This window comes from Filicampus tigris, chromosome 13 (genome assembly GCF_054856515.1).
Source record: "Filicampus tigris isolate MCC_2025a chromosome 13, RoL_Ftig_1.0, whole genome shotgun sequence".
Classification (NCBI taxonomy): Eukaryota; Metazoa; Chordata; class Actinopteri; order Syngnathiformes; family Syngnathidae; genus Filicampus; species Filicampus tigris.
The window spans coordinates 10,307,359-10,335,163 of NC_141229.1; the positions used below are offsets into that span (position 1 = coordinate 10,307,359).

Genomic DNA, 27,805 nt, shown 5'->3' on the forward strand with positions numbered 1-27,805 from the left:
TATGGCTGAAATTTGATTGGACAAAACAAATCCAACACATACAGTCAACATATTGGAAGCACTGAAGCCTAGAAAAACACTACTACATGAACAGAATAAAGATTGCACAGGTAGATGGTGTTTCCTGCTGGACACTACTACGTGCCGTTGACGTGCCTCCTGGGTGACCTCACCAAATATATATATATCTATATATATGATATATGTATATATATATATATATATATGTACAAAAAAATATATGGGTCACTGAAACATGCTGCACATTTAACCATCCAAAAATGATGACATTTCTGCACCCTTTCAGCCTCTTTGTGTCACTATATTTAATATTGTTTATGTATTCAAACAATTCACAAAATGTTAGTGTCATTTGGCTCAATTTGACCCACAACACAACACATCAGGAAGATTAAAACATTTACAAATGCAAATATGAAAGTGATTTTTCAAAATAATTTTATTATAATACTATTTTTAAATTGTTTTGTTCTGTATTACAGTACAGTACAGTATTAATTATTTTGTAGCGTGTAGCCTTTGAAATAAAGATTTTTAAAAAAATGGCTCGCGGTAGACTCGCGAGATTTGCTAACTGGCGCGGATACGTACCAGGAAAAGAAGAGATTCAATTTAAGTACGCGGTCTTCAGTCCTGAATGTTGTGTCTGCATTTTGCGTTGAACTCAATGGATTACTAATTTCATGTAAATCGAGTCGCATTGCTTTTTTCCTGCGTGTAAGTAGAGCAAGGCTCGCTAGTTGTCGCACGTTATCCTCCGAAAAGCGTCAGTGTACCATATGTTCATGTCAACGATGGCTACGGAGCAGAAGACGAGCTGGATATTGACTGGTGCAACCGTCGCCTGCGTGCTTGCACTCTATGTGCCGTGTGTGCAGAGGACACTCCCCGGCGGAGATTCAGGTTGGTGCTAATGCTCGTCAGCAAGCTAACTAAGCTTCCTTGTTCGAAGTCACGTGGGTTTGTTGTGTTTTGGGGCAGCCGCTCGTGTGGCACGTTTTTGAGCTGCAGTGAGCTGATCTACAATTGGAATTTGCCACGTAAACTAAATGTTGAAGGAAACGCGTTACATTTTTCTCCACATTTTAAAACAGTATACCATTGTCTTAAAAACATGCCTGGGGCATGCTTTCTACAAGGATCAAAACTAATTCACGTATAGACATTTCGGGACAGCCAAAAATGTGTAATGTAAAAAAAGCTTAACGTGGCTTACTGTCAGAAAACTATGACCAATCGTTATCAAAATTCACATGACCATCTCCACCTATGCCCGCTTCAACCTCTGAAAATATTAAAGCATTTGCCACAGCATTTAGTATTTTATGGGCATTACGCATTTTCCTTACATATATGTTTACATTAGAGAAAAAGCTTGTTAAAAATGTTTGAAAAGTACGACCAATTGCCTTCCAAAATCATGTGCACATCTCCACCTATGCCCGCATCAATCTTTGAAAATATCAAAACAATCGACCCAATGTTAGAATCGCCACAAAGTATTGGTCGTAGTTTTCTAACATTAAGCCATGTTAAGCTTTGTCTCTATGGTGGACGTCTATGGGGAGGAACAACCTTAAACCCATATAATCCCAAATAGTGTGGTGATTTGATTTCTTTGATATTTTCAGAGGTTGAAGTGGGCAGAGGTGGAGATGGGCATGTGAGTTTTGGCGGCAATTGGTTGTACTTTTCTAACATTAAGCCACGTTAATTTTTTTTACCTTAATTTTTCAGTAAGTACATTTCATGCCATGGTGAATTCAGCTCGTTTTAGTGGTGGATCTGTCTCATGAAGTAAGACAGCTGTCATTTCTACATACTGGTCGTTTCTCAATATGAAGAACGCAGAGTATGGTCTCATGAACTCGCCAAGTATGGTTTTCCAAAGAACTTGAAAGAATTTTTTTTACACGTTACAGAAAATCACAATGTGATTTTCCACAAATAATGGATGCTACTCCCGGCCACCCCTTGTCACTCCCTGGCCACCCCCACAGCTAGGGGAACATTTTTATATCTGGGATTTTTCTGTCATTTTCACATGGATGCAGTATACTTAGACCTCTTTGATGCTCTGCCACAAGTTATTTATATTAACTGCATATTTAAAGAATAAATATACAATTGATTTGAATGCAAACTCTAAAATATTCTGTCTTTAAGTAAAGAACACTCTATTCTTACAATCAACATCAATCAAAATCGTAACTTTTCACACCATAGCAAGCACACAACATGGTTGAGAAGTCATTGTTTACTAGACCATTCACATTCATCTGTTCATGAAAGAAAATGCACATGTATACCAACCAACCAACACATATAAGTAGGAACAAACCTAAAAAAAAAAAATTAGAATGAAGATATTTTTGTGTCGTTGTGCTTTTAGTTATGATTTGAATTGAATGAGCCATTGATCACAATATGCAAAATGGTGTCAGCCGACTGTGACAGTTGGTCACTGCTTGGCTTTTAGCTAGCGAATCAGTGCATTGCACAGAAATAGACTTTGGGAGTACACAAACGGAAAGCCACGGCAAAGAAAATGGCAAATATCTAGTAAATTAAGCTCAGTAAAACGCTGCTTCCTGCTTGATTATAAGTCTGATGAGCATAGTTCTGGACAGGTGTGAATTTTATTTCATGAAACTGATTGTGGATGGTATGATAAAGAATAACGCACACACGCGCTCATGAACGGCCACCCGTGCCCAAACCCTTACTAAAGTGTGTCACGCAGGCCACACTGAAAATTTCTGGCTACGCCCTTGATAGTTCCCCTCCGAAAATCAGTAAATAAGTGAATATGCGAATGCTGATCAGCTGTATTTGCAATGCTTGAGATTTGTTATTACCTCAGTGAAACACAAGTTTATTATGTACATGTATACATACATGTACTCTTCTTTACATGAACTGTATTTCACTCCCTACCTTGTCCATGCTGTAGGCCAATGTGCCTTCCAACTTTCTCTGTAATGCAGTTTGTGAAAGAATAGCTTGCACATTTTCAGAGAGTGTTCAGTTGAGATAGTCAAGTTACAGACGTTTAAATTGGCCAAATGAAGGCTCCGCTGCTTGTTAGCTTAGCAGCGGCCTGGCGTACAAGTTGCGGAAAGAAACGCACATTTGCACATTGCAAGCGTATGAAAAGCTGAGCCAGATATGAATGCGGAACGATGAGGCGAGAGCCCCGAGTAGCCTGCCTGCTCTGGTGAATGCGGATGGTAAAACGGGGGTGCGGGTAGGGGGTTGCTTTGAAAAAATGGCCAGCCCCTTCTCCACAGTGTTTAGGGACGGTGCAGGATGCCCGCTCTGATAGTGCCAGCTGAATTCCCCAGGTCTCCGTCTCCGTGTCCTAATCTCTTTAGGTGTGATGTGCCCTGGAGAAGTTTGAGCACAGCCCCGCGGGCACACTGTTGTCTAGGAATGTGGAGTGTGGAAATGATGGGGATTACGGGAAGACCGGTGTGGGTGCCCATGCTCCACTATCACAAAGACTCTTGGCAACCTCGCTGCTCCCCCGTCGAGTCAATATCTTCCATTTTTGGAGACGGGCTGCAGAACCGCCTCACTGCGAGATGCTTTTGCTCACTCAGTTTGATTTATGTTGAACGGGGGGGAAAGTGTGCCACCGCTCAGGGAAAATGCGAAGCTGACGAAGGACAAGAAAATGTGGAAGCGGCGGCAAGTAGCTGGCTGCTCGTGCCAGGTGAAATGGGACTGGAAAGTGTTTAAGATGTGCAGGTGGAGGAGTTCTGACTTCATGCTCCATTAGACTGATAAGAGTTAGGGATCCTTGTGCGGCACCAAATGTAGGCATTAAATCACTGTAACAGTAAGGTTGGAAAATGTGAGTGCCATTCAGTCTCCCATCGGCCTTTTTTACTGTTTCAATGTTGATATGTTCATGTTTGGATAAAGCAATCAGTTAGTAAATATCTTTTTTAATTTTATTTTACCCCACACAGTGTCCCCAAATTTGCCCAATTGTGGTCATCAAATCTTGTGTGATTAACTCGTGCATTTTCCTTTTTCTTTGGGTATTTGTGTTTTATTTTGTGATGCCACCACACAAGGAAATCAGTTAAAGCATAGAAGACTTGTGATGATAAACAAGTGAGCCAGAAATTACTACGATATAGGTGATGTCACATATTGCAAAAAGGAACCATCCATGCATCCGTTATCCAAACCGCTTATCCTCACGAGGGTTCGGGCGTGCTGGAGCCTATCCCAGCTGTCAGAGCTATATTATTAATTCAGTTACAACTTCCCGTGATGTGTTTGTCAAGTTTCTTTAAAGCCTCTATCTCGCTGAGGACCCAACATTGTCGAAGATAACAAAATGCACATTCACGTCAGGGTTCGTTCAAGGTGGCAAACGTTCGCCAAACGTTCTCCAGACGTTCGCCACATTTGAAATGTTTTTGAACATGTTCAAAATGTCCTTGCGACAGAAAGGGTAGAGGCGAATGTCTGGAGAATCTTTGGTGAACTTTTGCCACCTTGAACGAACCCTGACGAGAATGCTATGCTACTTGCGCCAACGGTGGGATAGGGCATTAAAGGGTGAGTAGTTTTACTTTTGTTTTACTTTTTTTGTGGTAAACTTTTTTTTCATATGGCAGTTAAAATATTACTTTGCTTGTACAATCAATTAGTGGTGCTCCAATCGATCTGCAATAATTGAAAAAAAAAAAGTGTAAATGTATGATTTCCTTGCGTAAACAAACATAGTGTGTTGGATATAAATGCAACTTAATAATCGTTTTTTACGATTATGCCAATTTTGTAATCGTGGAGTGTAATAATCGTAATTGTAATTGAATTTTGATTAATTGCAAAGCCCTTCTGAATCGTTATGTCTGCATTTTCTGCACTATCAATTTGAAATAATGTCATGTTTTTGTATAATAGAGGGACGACATTTTAATGGAATATTTTTTGTAAATCTGATTAATCAATTAATTAAAACAAATTGACAGATTAATTGATTATGGAAGTAATCGTTAGTGAGCAGTTCTTATATTGAAAAATGTGCAGCTAATGCATGTTAACGGTGTCGGAATCAATATCGGCCCATCTTACTCATGGACAATTGGTATCGGAATCGGCAGCATAAAACCCTGATCGGAATCGGAAACCGCTGCAATTCATAAAGGCGATATGATGGCGACAGTTTGACCCTGGAACAAATGAATTAATTTTGCATTTGTTGACATTATTCATATTGAAAAATGTTTTGAAATCAAAACAACTTTGAAGTCAACCGTCACGGAATGAATTGTGTTCAACTCTTGTACATTTGACTGTTTTTGAAGGCACACACACAGACACACACACATCTTTTCCGTTCCACTGAATGGTTTAACGCTCTGTGCTGTGCTGATACAGGCCATGAGGACGTCGTTGAATTTGATGGAGCAGACGCGTGACTTTCTCTCTAGTGCCGGTAGAGGGTGCTGTCTTGAACACAAACCTTTATCGGCGTCAGTTAATCTGAACCAAATTTCAATTTTCATGATTGGGAGATGTAAACATTGGGTGAGAAATCAGCATAATTTGAAACGCTCTGGGTGTATTCTGGCACAAATGGGTTTGTGCCCAGCTACATTAAAGCTTGCTCAAATAGCTTTTGAAAGTGTGTGTGTGTGTGGGGGGGGGGGGGGGGATCTTTTCATTCTGTGTTGTGCCTCACACAGAGCTTGTCATGAAACTGTGCAGCCGGCTCTTATTTTTGCAGCTTACCTCATTCTGTGACTGTCACCACCGTCGCCTTTTTTTTTCTGTTTGTGCCCAACGGACTGAAGGCGACGCTGAGACACTGGCAGAGACGCATGGAGAGTGGCAGAAGAAAGACCCTGACGCACGGGGAGGATGGGACTGGAAGCATTCTTCTCAGATCAGCATATGTGTGTCTTAGTGTGACAGTGCATTGGAGAGGGTGTCTCATGGCTTGCGTGTCTGTGTATGTGCTGGGGAAGGGAGGGGAAGCGTCAGGGGAGAGGCAAGCGCTGAAGAATGAGCGTGCCGCTTAGGAAATGTCACACTGTGAAGATTTGCAGGTTTTGATCCTAACAAATTAATGCAAAACCCCAGTGCAAGTATTTGATTTGGGAAAACTTTGGGAGCAGACTTGTCTCTTAATAATAATTATTGGGTTTACATTAATTTCCTCCCCCATTCTCTTCCACAGGAGAGCTGATCACCACTGCCTGTGAGCTGGGGGTAAGTATTAGCTCTATTGTTTAATCAATTCACTCATTAACTCTTAGAAGCATTAAGCAAGTTTAATTAAGCATGGGCAGAAAGCAGATTAATTCAGTTTCAGTCCACAGGTTTCCCCTCTTCTTTTCTTTACACTTATTTTACTAAGTTGCAAGTAGAGAATGCTATAATTTGCAACCCGTTTTTCAAATCCAATTAAAGTCAATACTAAGGCGATGGCTTTTGTACGCTTTGCCTTATGTACGGTATAAGGCTTATTATATCCACCCCTCTTTTTTGTGTGTGTGTAAGCCGCAAAGAATGAACTAAATCGGGTTAACAGTTATAATAAGTTTTATTATTTAATAAAGTTTATTACGCCGCTGTGATCCTTTTAGGGAGGCTGTGTCGGTGTCACTATGCCAGTAATCCTGCCGTTAGGGCTGCAGTCCGTGTGGCCTGCCCGGCTGCCTCGCAGGCCTCCCAAAGGCCTCGCGGGCCACCCCCGTGTCCCAGACTGCCCATTTTGATCCCAAGAGTTCTTCTGCCCATTCGTCTCCCTGACTTTTTTTTTTTTTTTTTTTTTTTTGGTCTCAGCTATCCTGAACTTGAATCTGTCCTCTCGTGTCGTTATTTCGTGCTCAAGTTTACCGTTTGAACTGTCGCTTCTTTCCCTCGCTATGTCTTCTGACCTTCATATTTTCTCCAAAGCCCACCCGAGGCACGTGCTGTAGTTTTCTAGTACGGTATGTTGTTCTAACGTTGACCGGCAAAGTAGTCAAACTCACCTTTCCGGGACGTCTTCAGTTGAAGCGCTGCCCCTTCTTTCTGCCAGTGTGACTCATGTTATCAGTGCCGGGAAATGAATCTGTCTTTAATGACTGAGCCCTTATCTGGGCGAAGGAGACTTAGCGGCTAATTGCTGTGATTGCCGAGATCCCCCAGACGAGGACGACTGCGGCTCGGCGGTGGTTTTGGGGGCTGGGGCGGGCGAAGATCACGTGTTGTGCTGCGTGCTCTCGGGAGCTGCACTGTCCTTGGAAAGAGGCCAAGGAAAAACAAGTGAAGAGTGCGGGGAGGAGATGCTTTGCTTTCTTTAATTTTCTGTTTCGCTTAACCTGTTCAAGGTCACTAAATTGTATCATTGTATCTAATAGTATCATGCCAGTAATTTTATGAGAGGGGATGCAGGTATTATTCATCAATCCAATTCTAGTATCGTATCAGACTGAATCAACGGCGCCTCTGGTGGTTGCATCCAATATTGTACACTCCATTTTCTCCAACTTTCTTCAAGAAAAGCTAAAGTCACAGTTCAGCAATCCATCAAGTTTATTAATGACCCCTTTTTTTTATTTTATTTATTTATTTTATTTTTTTTATATAATCCATTATTACGCCCATCCCTGCACTAACCTGGCTTGGGAGTGGGATAGCAATAGCTGGATACAAAGGACACAAATGGAGTGACTTCCAGTATTTTGTTGATTTACTTCTGAGTGTATAAGAAGAGAAGCTTTGTGAGAAAACACTTTTCTTCCTATTCCTTTTCTGTTATCGTAAGTGACCATATTTTAGCAAACAATCAACAAACTGCTCTGTGCCTTCTGCCTACCTGCAGTTGGTGTGACAACAGAAAAAGCACTACATGAATGAACTGAACTTTTGTCAACTTGTGTCGTGATTACGGAAAGGCACAACATTGTGTCTTGAATCAAACAGAACAAATAAGTGCTCGTTTTTACCAGTCACGACTTTGTCAATTTTACTCTAGATTTAGTCAACCAAACTGACTTTGTCTGCCGACATCGCTCACTGTGATTTCAAATGCTTCTGTCTGTGTGTAGGTGGCCCATCCTCCCGGGTACCCACTCTTCACGCTACTGTCTCGCCTGACTATGTGTCTTCTGCCCACACTTTCACCTGCCCACAGTGTCAACCTAATGAGCAGCGTGCTGGGGGCAGTGGCATGTGGCACCCTCTGCATGACTGTATGCAGGTAGGCCCTTGTAGATGCAGAGAAAAACAGCTGATGCGTGCATGTACATCTCAATTCTAATTTTGTAGGAATTGCATTTAGTTTACTACCATCATTCAAGCAAATTTCTATCTGAAAAATCATTCTGATTATTTCTTACCTCATATTGTTATTTGTTGAGATGGTGATATATTTTTTTTAATCTGTAAACTCTAATCATCAGGATCATCTTCCACTCTGTGTGTGTTGACTCTATGGCTACATTCACACTGCAGCGCGTGATGCTCAATTTGGATTTTTTCCCTTTTTTAAAATTTTTTTTTTTTAAGTCGGAGATTTTTATGTACTGTACTCATCCACGTTCCAAAAATAAATGCGACTTCTAATGTGAATGCAACGCGTGCGTGATGTGACACACATGCGCATAAATGCGTGTCGAGGCTCATCTTATCGTCTTGTATTGGCAGAGTAGCGAGGCGGAAGGAGGTAGAAATAATTTGGGAATTTGTGGTGATGCGCTCAATCTCCTCATTTCATGGAGACGTCTACTGAAGATGATGTCACGTCATTGCTGCGCGTATCAAATGAACCGTCTGCATAGGTGAAAGTTTGGAACTACCACTTTCACCACAAAACGTCAACTTTATACTTCATGTTACAGGTGAGATTAAGTCAAATATTAAATCAACGCTGTTACTCCAAACAACTTTGCAGATTCACATCGTTGTAGACTCCCAAACACTCTTGCCCCGCTTCCGCGAAGGGCATGTTGGGCTTTCGATGACATAAATATAGGTCTGACATGTACGGATGAGCCTTCATACTGGACACATATCCGATTTATATCGACCGTACGAAAGTGCTAATCGTACTACTCACACACCAGAAAAACTCACTTGTACGTGATCAGAAGGTCAAAAACGTAACAACGTCACAAGACAAATATCGAAGCAGGAAATTGATTAGAGAAAATCATCTTTGGAGAAACAGTAATTGACATTCTTCCACTACTTTTTTGCATCTGGATGCTGTGTGAGGCACAGAGTGGCATTTTGGGGTCCTGACAGCCTGGCGGTGGTGCCCCTAATCCTCTATTCAGCATTCAGGAGCATAGCTCATACTGCCCTCCCCCTGCCACAACTCTGCCCAGCCTGTTTACCCATCAGCCACCCGTTGTGAGCTAGCGCTCGCGTATGTCTATGTATATCACAATTATCATGCCCTCCAACCCCCACACCACCACATCCCTGTATTCCTGTGCCCCCCGCGTTGCCCAGCATGTGCCCAATCCTGACATGGCACGATTTCTAATCTGCCGCTTCGTGCTTCCTGGGTCTAAAAAGGAACATGATCACAAACGCTGTCCTCCTCTCTCACGCAACTTGCCTCTCTCCTGCTCATGATGACAGTTTTTGGTCTCGTGTTGACTTAATCACGTAATACATTTTTTGTTTTGTTTTTGTACGGCTTCCCTTTTTACAGTATGCGTTTACCTCTTTTTTGTTTTGTTTTGTTTTTTTACTACCTTATTCCCTCATTTCCTAACCTTAGTACCACTCAAACTTGGGCTTTTCCAAGCATGTCAAATTTACTGTGATAAGGTACTTTCATGGTAACCTTCACCTATCTTACATAGCGTTGGCATTGGGCATAATCCTTGCATCTCCAAAACGTTTCAGAAAATGAAAAAACAGCAAGTCATGAACATTGCATCAAAGAAAGCAGGCCATTTTCAACCCTTTCAATTGGTAAAAATAATTTGTAAAAATAACAGAAATGTGTGGGCTTCACAATTTGTGAGAAAATATGAAGTTGACCAAATTTGGACATAAGAGTTTTCTGCCTGTTTTGATGGCTTTATGTTCTTGCAAGGTGTGAAAAAATGAGTGCCGGTAAATGGAAGGACAGTCATGTTATGCAGAGTAGTCTTCTATGTGGGGTTTAGTTACTGGTTTCTAACCAAGGCGGCAGTTTGTCGGTTCTATGGACATTCAGAAGACCTCGTTGTAGTTTGTTGATGTCCAAAGTACAGTATTCAATTCCCCTTTTGATCGTGGATAATATGCAATTAGTTCATTTGAGACTTTGTTGTTTCTTTATATTTGTGGGTCAGGCTCAAAGAATGATTTTTTTTCAGGTTGTATTTTTGTTTTTGTTTTTTCCTACTTGCCAAAAGCACCGAACAACATAATCTAATTGATGTAATTTACCACATCTGCGTTTTTGCACTACAGACATGGTTGTAATGTATAACATTAGTTAGTAGAGGTACAGGGGGTTGACTACGATGTGCTCCTTAGGGGCCAGCAGGCTTTTAGAGCAGACTGCATTTTGCAGATGAGCTGTTTAGGCCTCTAGTTTTTCTATGACCCCACAGCCTTGATGCCATTGATGAGTTACTATTCAGTTGGAGGAAAGTAGCTCTTGGCCAGACGTTGAGAAGGCCAGAAATACCCATGCTGTCTGGGAGCATTTTGGCTCACAGTGTGCATGTTAACTATAACCCTGTTTGTAATCTCTGGGGATTTAGATTCAATTTTGGATTATGGCAAAGTGAAAAGTCATTATGAAAACAGCCCACACCACTCCACCGCTGCTAGAGCTTGATGGGTAGCAAGGACCTCAGCCAAAGCAAACAGTCATAATATAAGCTGTTAAGTGTCAACATAATGTAATCTATGGGTTCAATTTAAAAAAAAAAACAAAAAAAAACATAAAAGGTTTTTGTTATCTGTAAGGGCTTCGTTTGAGTTTGTAGATCAGCAAGTGTAGGAGTGTCGTGGCTATGAAGGCCAGAGGTGCTCCGCCCATGTTGTTTGTCCAATACAATTCCAAAACTGACCAGTCGATACTTGCCCCTTCCTCAACGATTTCTGTCATTTGTTGAATATTTGCATTTGAGTCTTTAATCAACGGAGTTGCTCAATTTATTCCCACACAAACAAACAATTTTATGACTTCAAATGAAAATTGTATTGCAGTTTATATGAAGGCATTTTGTCTGAAAGAGGGAATTGTTAGACTGGCACATTTATCTGAAATGTATCCAAACCTTTGAAGTATCAATTTAAATTAGTCGGCTGGATTGCGGCGTTTAATGTGGGGGGAATGTGCATTCATAGGTTTGGAAGGCACTTTGCTTGGGCAAATGTAAAAATGTAACACTTCCCTTTGATTTGTCAATTCCACTTCCCTCCCTTGCCTTGATCATGTGGTGTGATGGTCAAATTGCACGTCTTGGTATGTTTTCGCACCGTGGCTTGACAAGCCTTTGAGGATGGCGCACATAATGTTAATTACTATCGATTGCACTCGGAGGTTCACGGAGGGAAAACACTTGGCCTGTGGAATGCCACGGGCCTCAGCCGTGAGACTCCAGAGGAATGCACCCTTCATAACGGGATAATCCTGGCAGCTCTGTATTCTGCGTGCGCTCTCGTTTCACACTTTATCTGCTAAAGCTCTGTATCTCCACTACCTTAGAGGGATCTCTTCCCATTCCCGAGCTTATCCCGAGAAACCAGGAGCAGCCACGTTAGCATGCTGACAGCCTTCAGAGTAGGAAAAACAACCCTGGATCACTCAAACATCAGCATTTTTAGTTTGATCGCGATTACATAATAAGCACGCCAAACATGTCTGTCAGCCTCTATACCCTGGATTGCTTCAAACTGGCCCGGCTGATTCCTCAGATAACAGGAGGGTGAATGTGTGGCACCTCTTATGCCATCACCAATATGGTTGAGATGGGCCCCTGGCCTTGCCTGCCTCTGCTCTCTCAGGCATGATGTTTTCCAAAAGATGTATCATGCCAGAGGCACACCTTTGTTTCCAGCTACCCACGTTATTCATCTTTTCTCTTTTTAGACATGACATTTTTTAAACAGTCGAGTAGAATTGTTTTGCTAAATAGCCTCAGGTCTCACATCTGCAAAATGGCAATGAGAGGGTGGCTAAAATCACAAAATTCTGAATCGAACCCAAATTTTCTGGAACAGTGTGACCCTTGGAAATGGTACTCAAAAGATTAATAGGTATACATGACAGACATAAAGATATTTCATGTTCAGACTTATGAATGATGTGAATGTTTTTTGTTTGTGCAGATATTCTCTCTTTATGACTTTGATGCCTGCAACACATTTCAAAAAAGCAGAAATGCCACATACAGGTGTACAGATTAAACTGAAACGTCTGGTGAGCGTCTTGATGGGGTGTAAAAGCAAACAAGAACGGTGCGAGGTTCACCACATTGTGCACAACTGCATAAGAAAATAGTCCAACAGTTTAATAACAACATTTCTTAATGTACAATTGCAAGCAATGTAGGGGTTTCACCAGCTGCAGTCCATAATATCATCACACTTTTCTGCGAATTTGAAAAGCATTGATATACATGACCTTTGATCCCTCAGGCGGCACTGCATTAACAACCGGCATCATTATGTAGAGGATATTGCCACGTGTGCCCAAAAACACTTAAGAAAATCATCTACAAATGCAAGTTGAACTCTAACATGGAAAGCGAAAGCCTCTTCAGCAACATCCAAAAGCGCTGTTGGCTTCCCTGGGCCCGTGCTCATCAAAGATGGAAAATGGAAGTGGAAAAGTGCGCTGTGGTCTGACGAGTCCGCATTTCAAATTGTTTTTGGAAATCATAGACGTTGCATCCTCCAGGCCGAAGAGGAAAAGCGCAAAGTTCAAAAGCCCACGACATGGGCAACTTTCATATCTACGAAGGCACCATTAATTCTACAGTAAAAGGTACATACAGCTCTTGGGACAACGTATGCTGCCATCCAAGTCACGCTTTTTTCAGGGACATTCCTGCTTATTTCTACAAAACAATGCCAAGCCACATTCCGCACATGTTACAACAACATGACCTCATAGTTTAAGAGTGTGAGTACCTGTTCCGACCTGTCTACCATTGACAATGTGTAGCGCATTATGAAGTGCAAAATATGACAATGGAGACCCTGGACTGTTGAGCATCCATCCATTATCCAAACCGCTTATCCTCATCAAATTCAAAATGAGTGAATATTTGCAACAACAAGAACAAGTAGTTTATCAGTTTTAGCATTATAGTAGAACATTTTTGTCTTTTGTAGCATATTCAGTTGAACACACTGTCGGTTAAAAGGTTTGCAAATCATTGTGTTGTTTTTATTAAGGTCCCAACCTGATTGGAATTGGGGTTTGTACCTGTGGTCTGTCATAGCCATTGTCTTGAGTCCTGCAGCTACCTTTTCAAGTTTCTTACCAGAATATATTGTCTTCAACGATGTTTGCTAATCAAGCTTTTATAATTATGGTGTTGATTGAGAGTGTCACTAAACTGTTGACGTTGTTTAGTTTCCACTCTCGTGTGTTATATTGCAGTCCAATTGCCCCGCTTTCCCCATGCACACCATCAGCATGACCAATGGTTCCCCCAGGACTCATTCTCTAATACATTTAAACAGATGCCTAATGAAGATGTTATTTCCTCATTACTGGCCATGGGATGGGGATAGAGGGAAGGAGGGCCGAATAGACAGCAGAATACGGTACCAGTTTAATAATCCTTTTTGCCCGTAGGCCTGAGATTGTGTCTGTCTCGGACGTCAATATTACATTCCTCAACCACCAACCACCACAGGCAGTCTTAATAAGGCACCCGGCATGGAGATGGATCAGACTCGGCAATTACAGTTCAGCCAGAATTAGTTAATGGAGTCTATATAGCAACATTTATGTATCGCTGCTGTGTGCTTAATGACTTTGGTGGAAAAGCAGCAAGGAAAATGGCTGTCAGTGAATTGCATAAACATGATTTTTTTTGTGTATGTGTGTAAATTGCTTCCCCCCTTCTGTCATTTTTGTGTGTTGGGCTGAGATTATGATGGCATTGCGGGAGAAATTGTCATGTCAGTGGCTGCATTGTTTGAGCAGAATTGTGTTGATTAATTTTATACGCACTAGGAGCACTGGAGCGCTTCCTGGAGGAGAGGTGTCTGAGTGGCAGAGCCGGGGTCCCTCATTTATCCTCCTCGCAGCAGACTGCATCCTTGTTGAACGCTAAGGATGAGGGAAGGGAGTATGTTTCAGTAATTGCTCTAAAATTGGGTTGTGGCATCCCACATTCAACTGGGCTTGACTGTATGTGTAAATCAGTGATTCATCAATTGAAAAGGATTATACTGAGGCAATAAGGAAAAGACACTATTGTTGTCTTCAACCTATTTAATGTTTAATTATTAGTGATGACTTGGTTCTTTAAGGTGGTGTTTCACAACCGGTTCATTATTAAATAAAGAAGCACACATTTTTGTTGGCAAAAGGGCTTTTGGATTCATGTTATCTATTCATGTCTGTTGTGCTTTTCTATCATGAGTTAAACGTGCAGTGCTTGACAAAATTATTAGACCCAGTTTATGGTTCATGTCACAGCTGCCGTAAATTAAAATTCCAATTCTATAGATTAATACACCTGTAAGAAAAGGTTTTTACCACAATCTTTAATTTTAAGATATTGTTTGCCATTCATTTTCAAATGTACTGTTTTGAAAAGGGAAAAAAAAAGACAAAACATTATTTGTTGATTTTAAGATGTCACAATATACAGCAGTTATTTATTGTAGAGTAAACATTTTTATTCGGGATAGGAAATAGTTGTTTTAGTGGTGGATTGTTATGCTTGATTGATTTCTACTGGATTTGCAAGAGTCCACATTTGAAAGCACTGCACGATGCTGGATGAGCTCTTAATGACAGGTTGTTTGAATAATTATATTAAAGTAGTTAAACACTGTATATCAATGGCAATACATAATGTAGTTTAGTTTAGTACAGTATAACAGTTCTAATTTGGATCCAGACTATAGAGAGTTTAGGGTACGAGTTTTTTTTAAGCTGCCGAGCTGACATTTAGTGGTTATTACATTTAGAAACATGTTTAGAATATGAACGATCCTGTCAATAATATTTTACTTAAAAGGTTGACATATGTACTTCATGTCAACTGGAAATTATGCTTTGTCCATTTACCATTTATGCCACATTTACCACATGCACACATACGTAATAATTGTTCATTTGAATCCTGCTGTTTTGTGTTTTAAGTGTAATTTGTAATAATTATCAGCCCAACAGTCAATAAACTAGCAATGATTCATATAAGAATACAGTGGACCGCTGCTTACTCGCAGTTTGGCACATTTGCACATTTGCCCCACATTTTTTCAATATTTTTACAAATATTTTTTTTAACCTTTTTTTTTGTTTTTTTCCCCCCAACTTCGCTCAGCTTTTCGTGGAAAGCGCAAATGTTTACAAATGTTTAATATTCGAAGAGTATTTTGGGTTTAAAACATGTTTTTTTTCCCCCTCAATGCACTTCAGTGGACGTCGGTTATCCATGAATTTTCGCTATTTGCAGACCAACCCGGTCCCTATCTCCCGCAAATGGCGGGTTCCTCTCTATTTTCAGTGTTCTACATCTGTGTAATGCACTACACCTCTGTTATGAATATGAATACCATAGTGCTGCACGTCTTTCAAAGGTCTTCATTTCCGTAAGTAACACATTTGCCATCCCCTTACCATAGCATACCATTTCAATGCAAACATGAATACAGCATATCATTTGCAGTTTGGCTTTAAAGTTCAAAGCAATGAAATGCTCTGTATTATAATAGCTACTAAGTACCCAGCCTTGTGTGCTGGCCAAAGGAGAACCCGAGGGTGTTATCGAGGGCCAGCTGGAAGCGTCCTTCCCAGCCCGAGCAGGCCACCTTCTCTACGGGTTCCCTCCCCTCTTCAGGAATGTGTGATTCCTTTCCAGCACTCCCCCAAAACCACTTGGTTGAGAACAGTGCAGCGCTGATCTGCGACGGCACAGTAGTGGTATTTATTGTCTGCTCCCCGAGGTGCCGTGTATAGCTGGCTGCCCCGACCAGATCCATTGTGAAGTGCCATTCAGTGCACAGGGCTGGTGTACGCTTTTGTGTGCAGTTATTTAGCACAGGCGACTGCTGCCGCTGGCACGTCTCGAGTACACACTGTGTAGCGAGAGCTTGAGTGGTAAATGAGGCAGGTCCCATTTTGACACTTCAAAGTGGTTTTACTGCGCTTTTGTGGAGTCCTTGAAGGGGACACTGCTTAACAGAGCCTGTTGTACTATTGTCATTTCTTATTTGTGTATTTACCTTTCATCTTTCTCTTTGAATCATCTCAGAATATTTTATGGTAGATATTCTTCAAATGTGAAGGACTATTAAAAACTAGACCTTTGGTAATTGACATCCATTCGTAATGGATGTCTCATTGTAGTCTTCGTGTCTTGTCAAAGAGGTTAATTGCCAAGGTGAGGATGCAGACATTTTGGCAGTGAGGCTTTCGTTCGTGGTAGAAGAGTCATAGCTGGATTGTTCTTCTGCCACATTCCAGCCAGGCCTTTGTTTTGCTGAGGCTGAGCCACAGCATTTCTACACAGCAGCATCCTGCACCATAGAGAGCAGCGATAACAGCGAACGCGGCCACTCTGCCGTCAGATTTTGTCCTGTTATGTCTGTATGTCCTGGGAGCAGCCGGGCTGGAGAATAAGCTGTAGAGAGGCTCAGAGGCAGACGTGGACCCAGGTGGTCCCACGCAGACAGGCGGGCCATTTACAGCTATACTGTACACACATCACTGGGCGCCAACGGACTGTCAAGTTCTAACAGAGAGATTTGTCAACCGCCCAGTGAGAATAAAGTAGTAGAAGATGAAAAAAGACGTGTGTCTGAATATGTGACGAGTGCTGCATTTCTATCAGGTGGGGCTTAAGGAGCCAGAACCGACTTGTTGTAATAACTGTGTCCGTGGACCCCCATGACTGTTCTTCACCCACAAAAAAAAAAAAAAAACGTTCTCCTGCTAGGAGTGTGAGCTTTGGGTTAATTGTCAAGCGGGAGGTAAACTTGTGTGTGTGTGTGTGTAGGGGTCCCCGTTTGCCCCCCACCACCTTCATCCCTGCTTCAAGTTACAACTAATTCCTGGAGCGGGGCGGCGAGGGAAGACGCCGCTATCTCTTATTAAGACTCGCGCCTAGACGCCCCATCAACACGCTCTGCCCCCCGCACCCGCCCTTTCGCACACGTATTCACGAGCTCGCCTTACAGTGAACACAGAGAGGAAAAATAGTGAAGGAGAAGAAAGCCCAAGAAAAAAGGGAAAGTAGTCAGCAAGCAAGAGTTTTTTTTTTTTTTTCCCCGACCCTCTCTCCCTCTCTTTTTTTTCCCCCTGATTTAGCGCGCTTTCCTCAGAAAGCTCCATTGTTCCCCTCGCCTAAGTCTCATCAGGCCTTTTGTGGCTGACTATCACAGCGGCAGGCAGAGAGCTGGAAATGTATAAATGGTATCATGCCTTCTGATTAATGGCGGTGCTTATGAGTCAGGTCTGATAACGGGCCTGCTCTCTACTCAATTTCAGATACCGTTAATGGAATCTGTCTTCTGCGATTGTAATGTGAGAGCGCCTAATTTGCTATGGAGCTTGAAGCTGTCACCGGCAAGGGATTGTGGGGTCATAAGGGACCTGGCAGCCGTTTGGCCTGCAGCTTGTATCTGCCGTGCTGAATAGAGCAGCTCTCTGCCTGTCAGTTAGCTGATAGGCTGATGAGGACTCTAAGCCACTTCACACAATGGTGGAAAGGGCCATACTGCCTGACTTCCCTAATTGTCGAGCCTGCTCATATTTCCGAGCCAGCGTGCAGGGGACCGGGCTGCTCCTTTTTTTTTTTCCCCCATTTCTCTTTTGCCCCCTCTCTGTGTTTGAACTTTTTTTCTGCTTTAGTTCCTCCTTCATCCGGCACACTGTCTCAACCCCTTAACACACATTTGACTGCACTGTTTTGCACCCCCACGCCCTCCTTCCTCCTCCCATCATTTGTCACCTCTCTCTCTTCCCTCTGTCTCTCATTTTAGTAAGTGGTGGGTCTTAGCGTATGACAGATTAGGCCAAGTTTGCTTCAATTACAGCAAAGGGGATGGAGACATTACAGGAGAGGAGGAAGGGAAAAACTTTTGTGCACACATTTATATTTAAGTAGCTGAGGATAAAGTGCTATCACGACCACAGCGATTTATTTTTTTATTTTTATTTTTTTTATGCTGGGCTGTTTGAGATCAACTAGCTTCCCTGAGAAGTGGTGGGTGGGGGGTTATATTTCTCATTTGGGCCAATTCACAATATGTTTTTCTAGGTCTTGTCTGTGATGAAAAAAATTTAAATGCAAAGAATCTGGGTAAGTTGTGGGTTTTTTGACTGCAAAACTTTAATGCGAAATTGCAGATTTTTTTTTCGTTTTGTGTCACTGCTAGGGATAATGGGGTGTGCCACTGCTGGGGAAAAAGGGGCAAAAACGTAGGCCATTTTCACACGGAGACAGAGCCAGATTCATTCGTAAGACAATTCTCATAAGCACTGAATTGAAAGTGTGAAATGTGTGTGTGTGTCCACACAAAAACACTCAACTGCTGTAGTCTACTGTGGATGTCTGGCCTGTGTGGCACTGTAATGCTGCCAGTGACATGCCACAGGAAGTCACCAAAAAAAAGAGTAAGAAACCATGCCATAATATATCATTGTCTTATTTTAAAAAAAAAATAGCCCAGCATTGTTACAGGGGTTTGTAAACTTTTTATATCCACTGTATATGAATTGAAAGACTGTCTATGGTCCTGTTTTCACAACTATAACAGCATCCAGCTTTCTGAGAAGTGATTTGTTGTTTGATGGTTTTATGGTCCTAGCTCTGTGTGATCAAGATCTTCCACACTAAACTCATCCAAACATGCCTTTATCGACCTATGAATACTTTTGAAGAAGTTTACATTTTTTAAGTTACATCCAAGGTGTTCTTAAACCTCAGTTCAATTAATTTAATACATGCCACTTTTCCTTCCAAGGGTCTTTATAAAGTCATGAATAGTGCTCAACATAAGTGAGTGCACCTCAACAAATTTGTTAGAAAAAAAACACCTTGGGAATTAACATTTTTCATACTAGACTAAAAATATAGTCCCATAAATTCGGGCCATTAATTGTAAGTGAAACGTATGCCAGTGTAAACAAACACGTACACACACACTCACACACATTACAAAAAGCAAAAAAAAAAAAAAGTATTAATTTAATGTTGCATACACACCACTGTCCCCCTCACCCCCTCCCTTTGTCCTTCGCTGATAGGTTGGTAGGTCCTGGTCCTGGAGCAGCTCTAGCTGGAGGAGTCTTTGCCGTTTCCAGGCTAAGTTGGCAGTGGTCAATGGTTGCGGAGGTTTTCACCCTCAACAATCTTTTTATTGGGTTGCTCTTCTTATCTGCTGCCAGCTTTCACTCGGCTAAGAATGCATCAGAGAGGCGAAAGGTAAATGGACTTTCATTTGTGGTATTTTCAAAGTTCTCGCTTAGATGTCTTCACAATGTCATACTCGACCCCTTGTGTACTATTAGCGTTCTCTGTGGGGCGCGCTTTGTTGCGGACTGGGGCTCTGCAACCAGCATACCCTGGTGCTGTATGTACTTGCAGTCATCCCGTGGGTCTTCCATAGACTCCACTCACACAGGGTAAGCCTGACGTTCTTAACGTGTTTCTTCTTTTGCAATACCATCCTTGATTGCAAATCGGTTCACTGTCTTGACAGGAGCTGTCTCTGTGTAGCGTCATGTCGATGGGAATGTGCTTCCTGGTGGGTTTTCTGCCCTATGTCTTCCTGCCTTTCTCCTCCTATGTGAACTCAGCCCGTTGGAGTTGGGGGGACCAGACCACCATATCAGGCCTGCTAACACACCTGCTCAGGATTGAGTATGGTACCTTCAGTCTGGTAAGAGCTGCTTGCTCTAGTTGACATTTTTTGATCCCTGACATACCAAATTTTACGTGGTTCTCTTTCTGTAATTGCAGGCAAAGACGGAGAGCTCTGTGAACCTGACCTCATTGCTTAAGTAAGTTTTCTTATATTTCTTTTTGTATCTAATGAAACTCTTTTTTTTTTTTTTCATATATACAGAATTCTTTTTCATGATGCAGGTATGGTTTTCTCTTCAGTAAAGCAAAGTGTGATCAGAGGTACAATCAGGGAGCTGGAGAACCCTGCTACCCTTTGAACTGGTTCTGGCGATGCATAAATGTTTAACCACACCAACTTATTCACGCAGCTCCATCATTTCCACAGCCCATCCCTCTCTCTTTCATGAGCTTTTGTTCTTCTACTCTCTCCCATCAAAGCACAAGTGAACCTTCTTAGAGGGCCAAATCGCTGTGTTTTGTTTCACCAGCAGTTTGAAATGATCACTCAGCGCTGGTTTTTAAAGCGTGACGAGCTGTGATGACAGACGCTGCAACAGCCCTGGAAAAAAATTGTATTTTCTCCACTCCCCGCCGCCCCCCCCAAACACACACACACATATCTCCACCCGATTCCATTCCACTCCTCGTATCTTTCTCCAGCTGATGGAATGGGGTGCCTATGCATCTTAAGGGCCCCCCCCACCCCACACACACACTGCCAATGCCCCCCCCCTCCCCGCATCCCTCTGCCAGGCACCCACCACTACTCATCACCCCCGTCGCTTGATGGACAAGCGCACCTTCAAAATGGGGAAGAGAGGCGAACATGACAAGCATATCGCACTGGAGACGTAAACCCACTGGAGAAGCTGACACAACCACTCGCAAGCACACACTCACACATAGTGTAAATTGGGAGATATAGAGACTCAATAAGCTGTCAAATAGAGATGGGTATTAAGCAAGAGGCAGGAAACTATCTGCGCTCTGAGAAGGCGCTCAGTGACTGACAAGCGCTGAGAAGAGAGGACAGTGCAGCGGGGGGGCTGCGTGACACTGTCATTCGAATCTGTCAATCCGTTTGAAAGGAGCAGCGCACAGTCCAAGGAGTTTGTTTTGATCGGGGATGGCGAGGATTTCATAATTTGTGTCCTTGAGTTCTGTCACAGGACGAGCGTCTGAGTTTGTCTTTGGTGTCCGTCCGACTATGTGCTCATCGTGTTTGTTTGTGTGTTTGTAGGGCCCAATTGGACCACTGCCTGGCAGACCTTTCTCTCCCTGTTGTAGCTCTGGCGGGATTAGGCCTCCTTCTCTCCTCAATGGATAGGTAGGATGAAGGAGCAAGTCGTCCAACTCATAATCAAAACCAAAGATTGAACTGCCCTCAGTTTAAGAAGCAAAACCAAAAAAGCTTGCCACACATTGAGTGGTGTGGCTTAATACGACTGAACTGGACAGTCGCCAAAAAATATATATATATATATAAAAAAAAAAGAAAAAGAAAATATATATATATATACACCTATATACATATATATATATATATATACATATATATATATATATATATATATATACCTATATACATACATATATATACACGTATATACATATATACATACATATATATACACGTATATACATATATACATACATATATACACGTATATACATATATACATACATATATATACACGTATATACATACATACATATATATACACGTATACATACATATATACACGTGTGTATATATATATATATATATATATATATATATATATATATATATATACACGTGTGTATATATATATATATATATATATATATATATATATATATATATATATATATATATATATATATATATATATATATATGCAGCAACCACTTGTGAAAACTAGTTGCATACTATGTGAAAGTTTAGTCGTGTTCGGCAGGCAACTTTTTCAATTTGCGTCCACACGTTGATCAGTTTTTTTTTTACTGTGGAGCCAATCCCTGCAAGTACCTTTTACTATACACTAATGGAAGAAGTGCAAAGATCATGCAATGGGATGACAAAATGAAATCATGCAAATGCTAGTTTACCTAATAATGGATATGATTAGATGGAATTACAAGTACGGTATGGTAAATTGTGTGTGAACAGGTTGTGAAACCCAAGTGACTAAAATCAGGGTTACGGCTTTTCTCTCTATTTTTTTTTTCCCCATACAGTTTTCAGCTATGCTTTAATGAGGAAATGATTCAGAGCTTGGCGCCGGATTCTAATGACTCAGGCTACTTTAAGAAAATGGCTCTCTTAGCGAGCTGAACTGTGGACTCACTCATATTTTAATGGAAAATCAGGTTTTCTCTTGCAGTGTTCATTTTTTCCTGTTCCAGAATGTATCGCTCCATGTCCTGGTTGTTGCTTTCCATGCTGCTCATATACTCACTATTCTTTGCTTGGAGGGCAAACTTGGACATCAGTAGACCTTTGCTTCTTGGAGTGGTGAGAAATATCATTTCATCATCTTAATTGATGATCATTTTGGCAGTGATTCAGCAAAATGCTTCTTGTCTAGCTGCATGAATCACTCTGTCTGCTGCAGGTTGAGCGTTTTTGGATCCAGGGTGATGCTATAGTGTGCATGCTGGCTGGCCTCGGCTCCAGCCTGACCCTCACTAGGCTGGAACGGAGGCTAGGCCATGGGGGGTTTTGGAAGACCACAGCCTGGGTCCTCACCATGGCTCTCCTGGCAAACATGATGCACACCAATCACAGGTGAGTGATGCATTTCATCATCATACATGCGTTAGGATGTAATAATTTTGGGTGTAGTAAAAGTCATTTCTGACTGAAATTAAGTTGGTCTGATTTGTCAACACTTTGCCTGTTTGGTCTTGAATGTGCAAATTCCATAGCAATAGCAGATCAACGCCACTAAACCTTCCTTTGTCAAAGTTTTGGTTTTGCTTTTACTTTTAATTGGCATGAAAAAGGCGTCACCAGAGGGTCTGAATGCTCTCAAGGGATTAAGTAACTCTGAATTGTATGAACTCCCACTTTTCCAGTGTCCCAAGTTACTTCAGCAGAAAAAAGTTGAAAGCGAAAAGAAAAGGGAATATAAAAAGTCCTCTCGCATACCTTTTAAAATCCCTGTGCATAAGTTTTCCCTGAGTCAACCCGATTTGTTTCTACTCTGTGCTTCATACCCGCGGTATGAACATGTCAGGTTTCTCTCCGCTCACCCCGTGGTAAGGGCTAAAGAGAGCCACGGTTAGCACATAGATTCCACTCTCTGAGCTCAGCCTGAGATGTTAGCTGTCCGAGGAGGCAGATTACACCAGCGAGGTGCAGAGGAGTGCCAGACAGCCATCACTGAGCGGCTTTGATCAAGAGGAGAGCATGGCCTGCGCTGTCATTCCCATCACACCTGTCTGCTCACGATTAGATAGGCAGCTGGAGCGCTGTACACAGGCGAAGGGGCGGGGGGCACTGACAACTTACCCTCAGAGCACCTTGTAAGCGCACTCACAAGCAAACATGCCGACTTCCTTTTATACAGCATCACACTTAGAACGGAGGTGAAGGTGCACCCTTAGCCCTTCTTTAATGCAAGTAAACAAAGCTGCTGTTTCCATATGCGTCGGTGATCTTAGGGAATGTGATCAGAGCAGCAACAGCGCGGTGGAACGGTTCGGCAGGGAGCTTTTAGCTTCCTTCCCAACAGACTCCATCATCCTGACCAGAGGAGATCTGCCGGGGAACTCCCTCCGCTACCTGCACTACTGTCTCGATATACGGCCCGATGTGCGCCTGGTCGAACAGGAGGTCAGAGCCTCCCTCACCTTGTCCTTACTCCTTCTGATCAAGTTTGGGTCTCTGTGACGATAAAGTATGCATTAGTAAACATCCTTGTTCTTATAAAATAAAGTCAATAAGTTGACCGCCTGTATTGTTTTGCCCGACTATCTTAACCATAATACTCGTGGATTTTTAAAAAAATTTCAAGTACCTTGATAAATTGTCGACTCAGACCTTACTTAAAGTTGCTAATTATGTTTAACAGACCAAAAATGTGTAGAGATTTAAACATTTGTAAACATGTCTATATAGCAGCACCATAAACACCATTAACTGGTCAAGCACACATCCTTCCTGATTTTATCATTAAAAAATAAAAAACAAATGCAAACTTTCTCTTTCTTCTTTCTAGATGATGACATACAGTTGGTACGTTAAGATGCTGGGGCCGCATCTCCCCGGGGTGCACTTTCCCGGCCGCCAATGGGACTCTGTCCACTCCGAGGAGAAAGACACCTTCAATCTGGAGCAATTTCTGATCCACAACTCCCAGTGAGTCACAAATGAATGCTAAAATGATCCACTGAAATGGTCCAACAGAGCAGTAGGTGATCTCATTAGGCAGTGCAATGGTTGACCCAGCGCTAAATGCATGGTGAAGTTAAGCACATACGTATGTTGAGGCCTTATAAAGGACTTTGATGAATCACTCGTCACTAATCTGCTTGATTTTGTTAAATAGTATCTCTTGGCTCTGTTCTGAAACTGAGATGAGACCTGTTAATACCAAGTCCACCAGGGGGCAGTATTTGCTAGGCAAAAAATGCCAGCCTCTCAGTGGGGCAACACTGAACAGGAGTTTTAACCCCTCAGGGCCTGAGGCTTTGGTGACTAGCACCTGGTATAAGACGCTGAGGTGTGCTGGGTAAGAGGCAATCCCTAGGAATTCATTAGCCTTCTTGTATTACCTGGGATGAGGCAGAAAGGGTTTAATTTTATATCTGACACTTTTTCTGCAGGAGGGATGTGTTTGCCTGTATCGGGCTGCCTGATGGCGACCCGAGCTGGGGTCGTAGCTTCTCGCGCTGGCCCTTTGGTGTGTGTGACTTCTTGGCGCCTGCTCGGAGGCAGTTTCACCCCAAAGTCTGGGCGAGTCGCACACACAACCTTTACAACTGGAGCGAGCCACACAACCGGTGAGCAACCAAGAGTGGCTACAATATTAGCTACACCTGCACAATGTAATAATGTCCTATATTACCAATTCTGCCATTGCATCATTGAGACAGGAAAAACTTCCTGATAAATTTATTATAAAGAACACGAGTTTTATTTTTCATTTTGCCGTTCTGTTTGTCATTCAGACAGACAAGTAAACATCATGCATTTAATCAGAGGATGCAGATCTGTTTGCTTCTTGTCTCGCAGCTCCTCAGTCGTCCTCATGGAGCTTGGCTGTGCTCTATTCTCCGCGCCGTGATCTGCTTTCTTGGTGAATTCAAGCAGAGCATAGACATTAGGCTCTCAGCCATTTGAAATGAAAGTGAAGATGGAAAATAATGAGTTTCATATTGCGTTTTGTCAATAAGTGTGTCAAAAGTGGAATTAGTCAGAGCTACATATTCTGTTGCGGTTGCCAGCAGCCCCTCATTCACTCAGATATCCACGGCTGAATACTGTGACATTATTTCCCGCACCCTCACGACAAGCGTGTCCGCTGATGCCCACCAGCTAAATATTAGCAACGGGACCTTGCTAAAATATTCTTTTGAAGAAGAGGTCAAGTGGTTACAATCTTAAAGTGAAAAAAGGCAAATGTGGTTTTACTCCATGTCTAATGTGCAAGCTGGCATTGTTGCGCAGTCATTTAAAGTTTATGCAGCAAACATTTGTTTAGCGCTCCAGACCACGCACAAGTCTAGTGGAACAATATATTCACATTTGTATTCATTTCGTGTTACTGCCTGAAGCTTTTTAGATAAATGTTTTTTTGTTTTTTTTCTCCCCTCGCATGTGCGAACAGTTTCCACTCTGCATCCTGGGAGCGTGTGGCTAACGAGGAGATGTGGCAAGCCAGGTACAGTCAAACTGCCTAATTTAAGATGCTGATACACTTTGCATCAAAAAAACGAAAAATGTGGCTCCTTGCTTGAACATCTCCATAAATCAGTCCCGTGTGGTCGAGCATCTTCAGTACGTGTGCATTTTGTTCTGCAACCGCATCTCCATAAGTCACTTTATTGAAGTGGTGCGTCATCCACCCAGCCAGCCAGCACTTAGCCCTGATCCTAAGCGCTTTGTTTCAGGATGAAGACGGCTTTCTTTCTGTTTGACCTGGCAGAGAGGATGCAGGGAAATGGCAAATCTGACCTCTTTGAGCTGTCTTACACTGTGAGTCTGACGTCAACAATGCTTCTACGTCAATAATACTTTTTTGAATTATACTAGCGGACAGATTTGAGTGCCACTTCCTGGAAATACTGCCAAATCAGTTGCATTGTCAAAACATCTGCTTTCATAATAGTCCCGCTGTGTCTGCCTGCAGCTGTATAAGGCGCTTGTGGAGTCCTACTCCAGCTACCCTTCAAACTGGGACAAGAACCTGGCGCTGGCCTGCGAGAGGCTGCTCCGCTCAGGTCACCAAGGCCACAGTCCAGACGACCTGCTGACCTGCAGCGTCCAGCACTTTAGCCTCTACTTGGACAAGGAACCCGCAGACCCGCAGGCGCCTGCCATACGCTCGGCCATCGGCCACCTGCTGAAAGAAAGGGGCCGGCACCGCCAGAGCCTCAAGCAAACCACCTGACAGTTTTACCTGACACCCAGAAGTTGCGAAATTGACCTAAAAGCGGACAAGCGTCTTGTTTCGCTGGCGCTCCAGAAGGAAGCGTAATCATGTAGTAGCGTTTTATGAAGGTTTTGACTAAATTGTCACATTGGATTAAGTAAATCGGAGTAATGTGGTGAGAGAGCTGGACTACAGGAAGCCTCGAATGACCCCAATCAAGTGTGCCCCCTTAGACTCTCCCACTTGATTGCTTTATCATTACATCTCCTGCTCCGTTCACCCCTCCACTCCTGCTCATGCAGCTTTTAATGTACTGATTATTTTTGCCTTGGCCGACGCTCCACTTCTCTTTTTTTTTTTCTCTCACATTAGGATGACGAGATTGAGGGAAACCCAATTTGGGGGCAGAAATAGGGGATTAGAGCAGCTGTTTAATCTAGTACAGACTTGCACTGTGCCACCCAGTCCCGGCACTCGCCACCCATCCCCCTGTCCATCCATCAGTCTATCTTAGATGGTCTTTTAAATGTTTAAAACTAATGGATTCGATTAGGCACCCACCCCACACCCCCCACTCTTCCGTCCTAACGGGAGGCCTGTAATCCTTCATGGATTTAAATGAAATGTCACAATGCCAGAGACCCTTTTAAAAAGCGTGTGCGCACACGCGTCAGTTTTTAAAAAAATATTTACGCATGTGCGTGAATATGCGTAGATCTCAGACAAAGTCCTTCCCATGTCAGACACACCCAGAAATACACGGTAAATGGTTCAGCGCTCCTCGATTTTCGGATAAATCCAGACGCACAATTGATATGCAAGCTCCTGTAGACGTGCCTTTAATGGCCACCTGAATATATGAGTGAGACTTCACACTAAGGACCCAGATGTTGACGTCCCACTGGAGGGCTGAGTGCATCTTTCGCTGAATAATCTTGACATTGTCAGAGGAGCGATGGCAGCCCGTTATTTTCTACATTGAAAGTTGGGGTTATTCTGAACACATTTGTCACCTTTTTGTGTCCAAAGTTTTTTCTGTTGGTTAAATAAAGAAATTGGGAACACAGAAGACTTTGTGTGGTTGTTGCCCACCGCATTCGTGACATCGCAAGTTGTGCGTTTGTGGGCTTTGTTGTCTTATGCCCTGTTTATGTTTTGACTTTACTTGTCTCCCTTCCGCCCTCACCCCGTCCT

At 42.5% G+C, this 27,805-nt stretch overlaps 1 protein-coding gene across 2 annotated transcripts; it reads left to right on the top strand.

Annotated features, from left to right (window-relative positions):
- The first annotated feature begins 586 nt into the window (after window positions 1-586).
- On the top strand, window positions 587-27,680 carry tmem260 (transmembrane protein 260). Of its 2 annotated transcripts, none has more exons than XM_086050358.1 (16): window positions 587-924; window positions 6,224-6,255; window positions 8,082-8,233; window positions 19,430-19,607; window positions 19,694-19,807; window positions 19,885-20,064; window positions 20,145-20,185; window positions 21,271-21,357; window positions 22,419-22,527; window positions 22,628-22,800; window positions 23,679-23,850; window positions 24,236-24,375; window positions 24,843-25,019; window positions 25,847-25,900; window positions 26,130-26,214; window positions 26,369-27,680. In XM_086050358.1, exons 1-16 carry the CDS (start codon window positions 801-803, stop codon window positions 26,627-26,629), a joined length of 2,079 nt encoding a protein of 692 aa, XP_085906484.1. In that variant the 5' UTR covers window positions 587-800; the 3' UTR covers window positions 26,630-27,680. The 2 variants fall into 2 exon arrangements, with proteins under 2 accessions (XP_085906484.1, XP_085906485.1); XM_086050359.1 differs by lacking the exon at window positions 587-924 and adding an exon at window positions 5,733-5,939.
- Window positions 27,681-27,805: the final 125 nt, after the last annotated feature.

Excerpts from the sequence above, each read along its gene's own strand:
- tmem260 (XM_086050358.1), top strand. The coding sequence starts at position 801 with ATGTTCATGTCAACGATGGCTACGGAGCAGAAGACGAGCTGGATATTG. Across the intron at positions 22,528-22,627 it reads GACCTTTGCTTCTTGGAGTG|GTTGAGCGTTTTTGGATCCA; the intron begins GTGAGAAATATC and ends TGTCTGCTGCAG. Across the intron at positions 25,020-25,846 it reads TGGAGCGAGCCACACAACCG|TTTCCACTCTGCATCCTGGG; the intron begins GTGAGCAACCAA and ends ATGTGCGAACAG.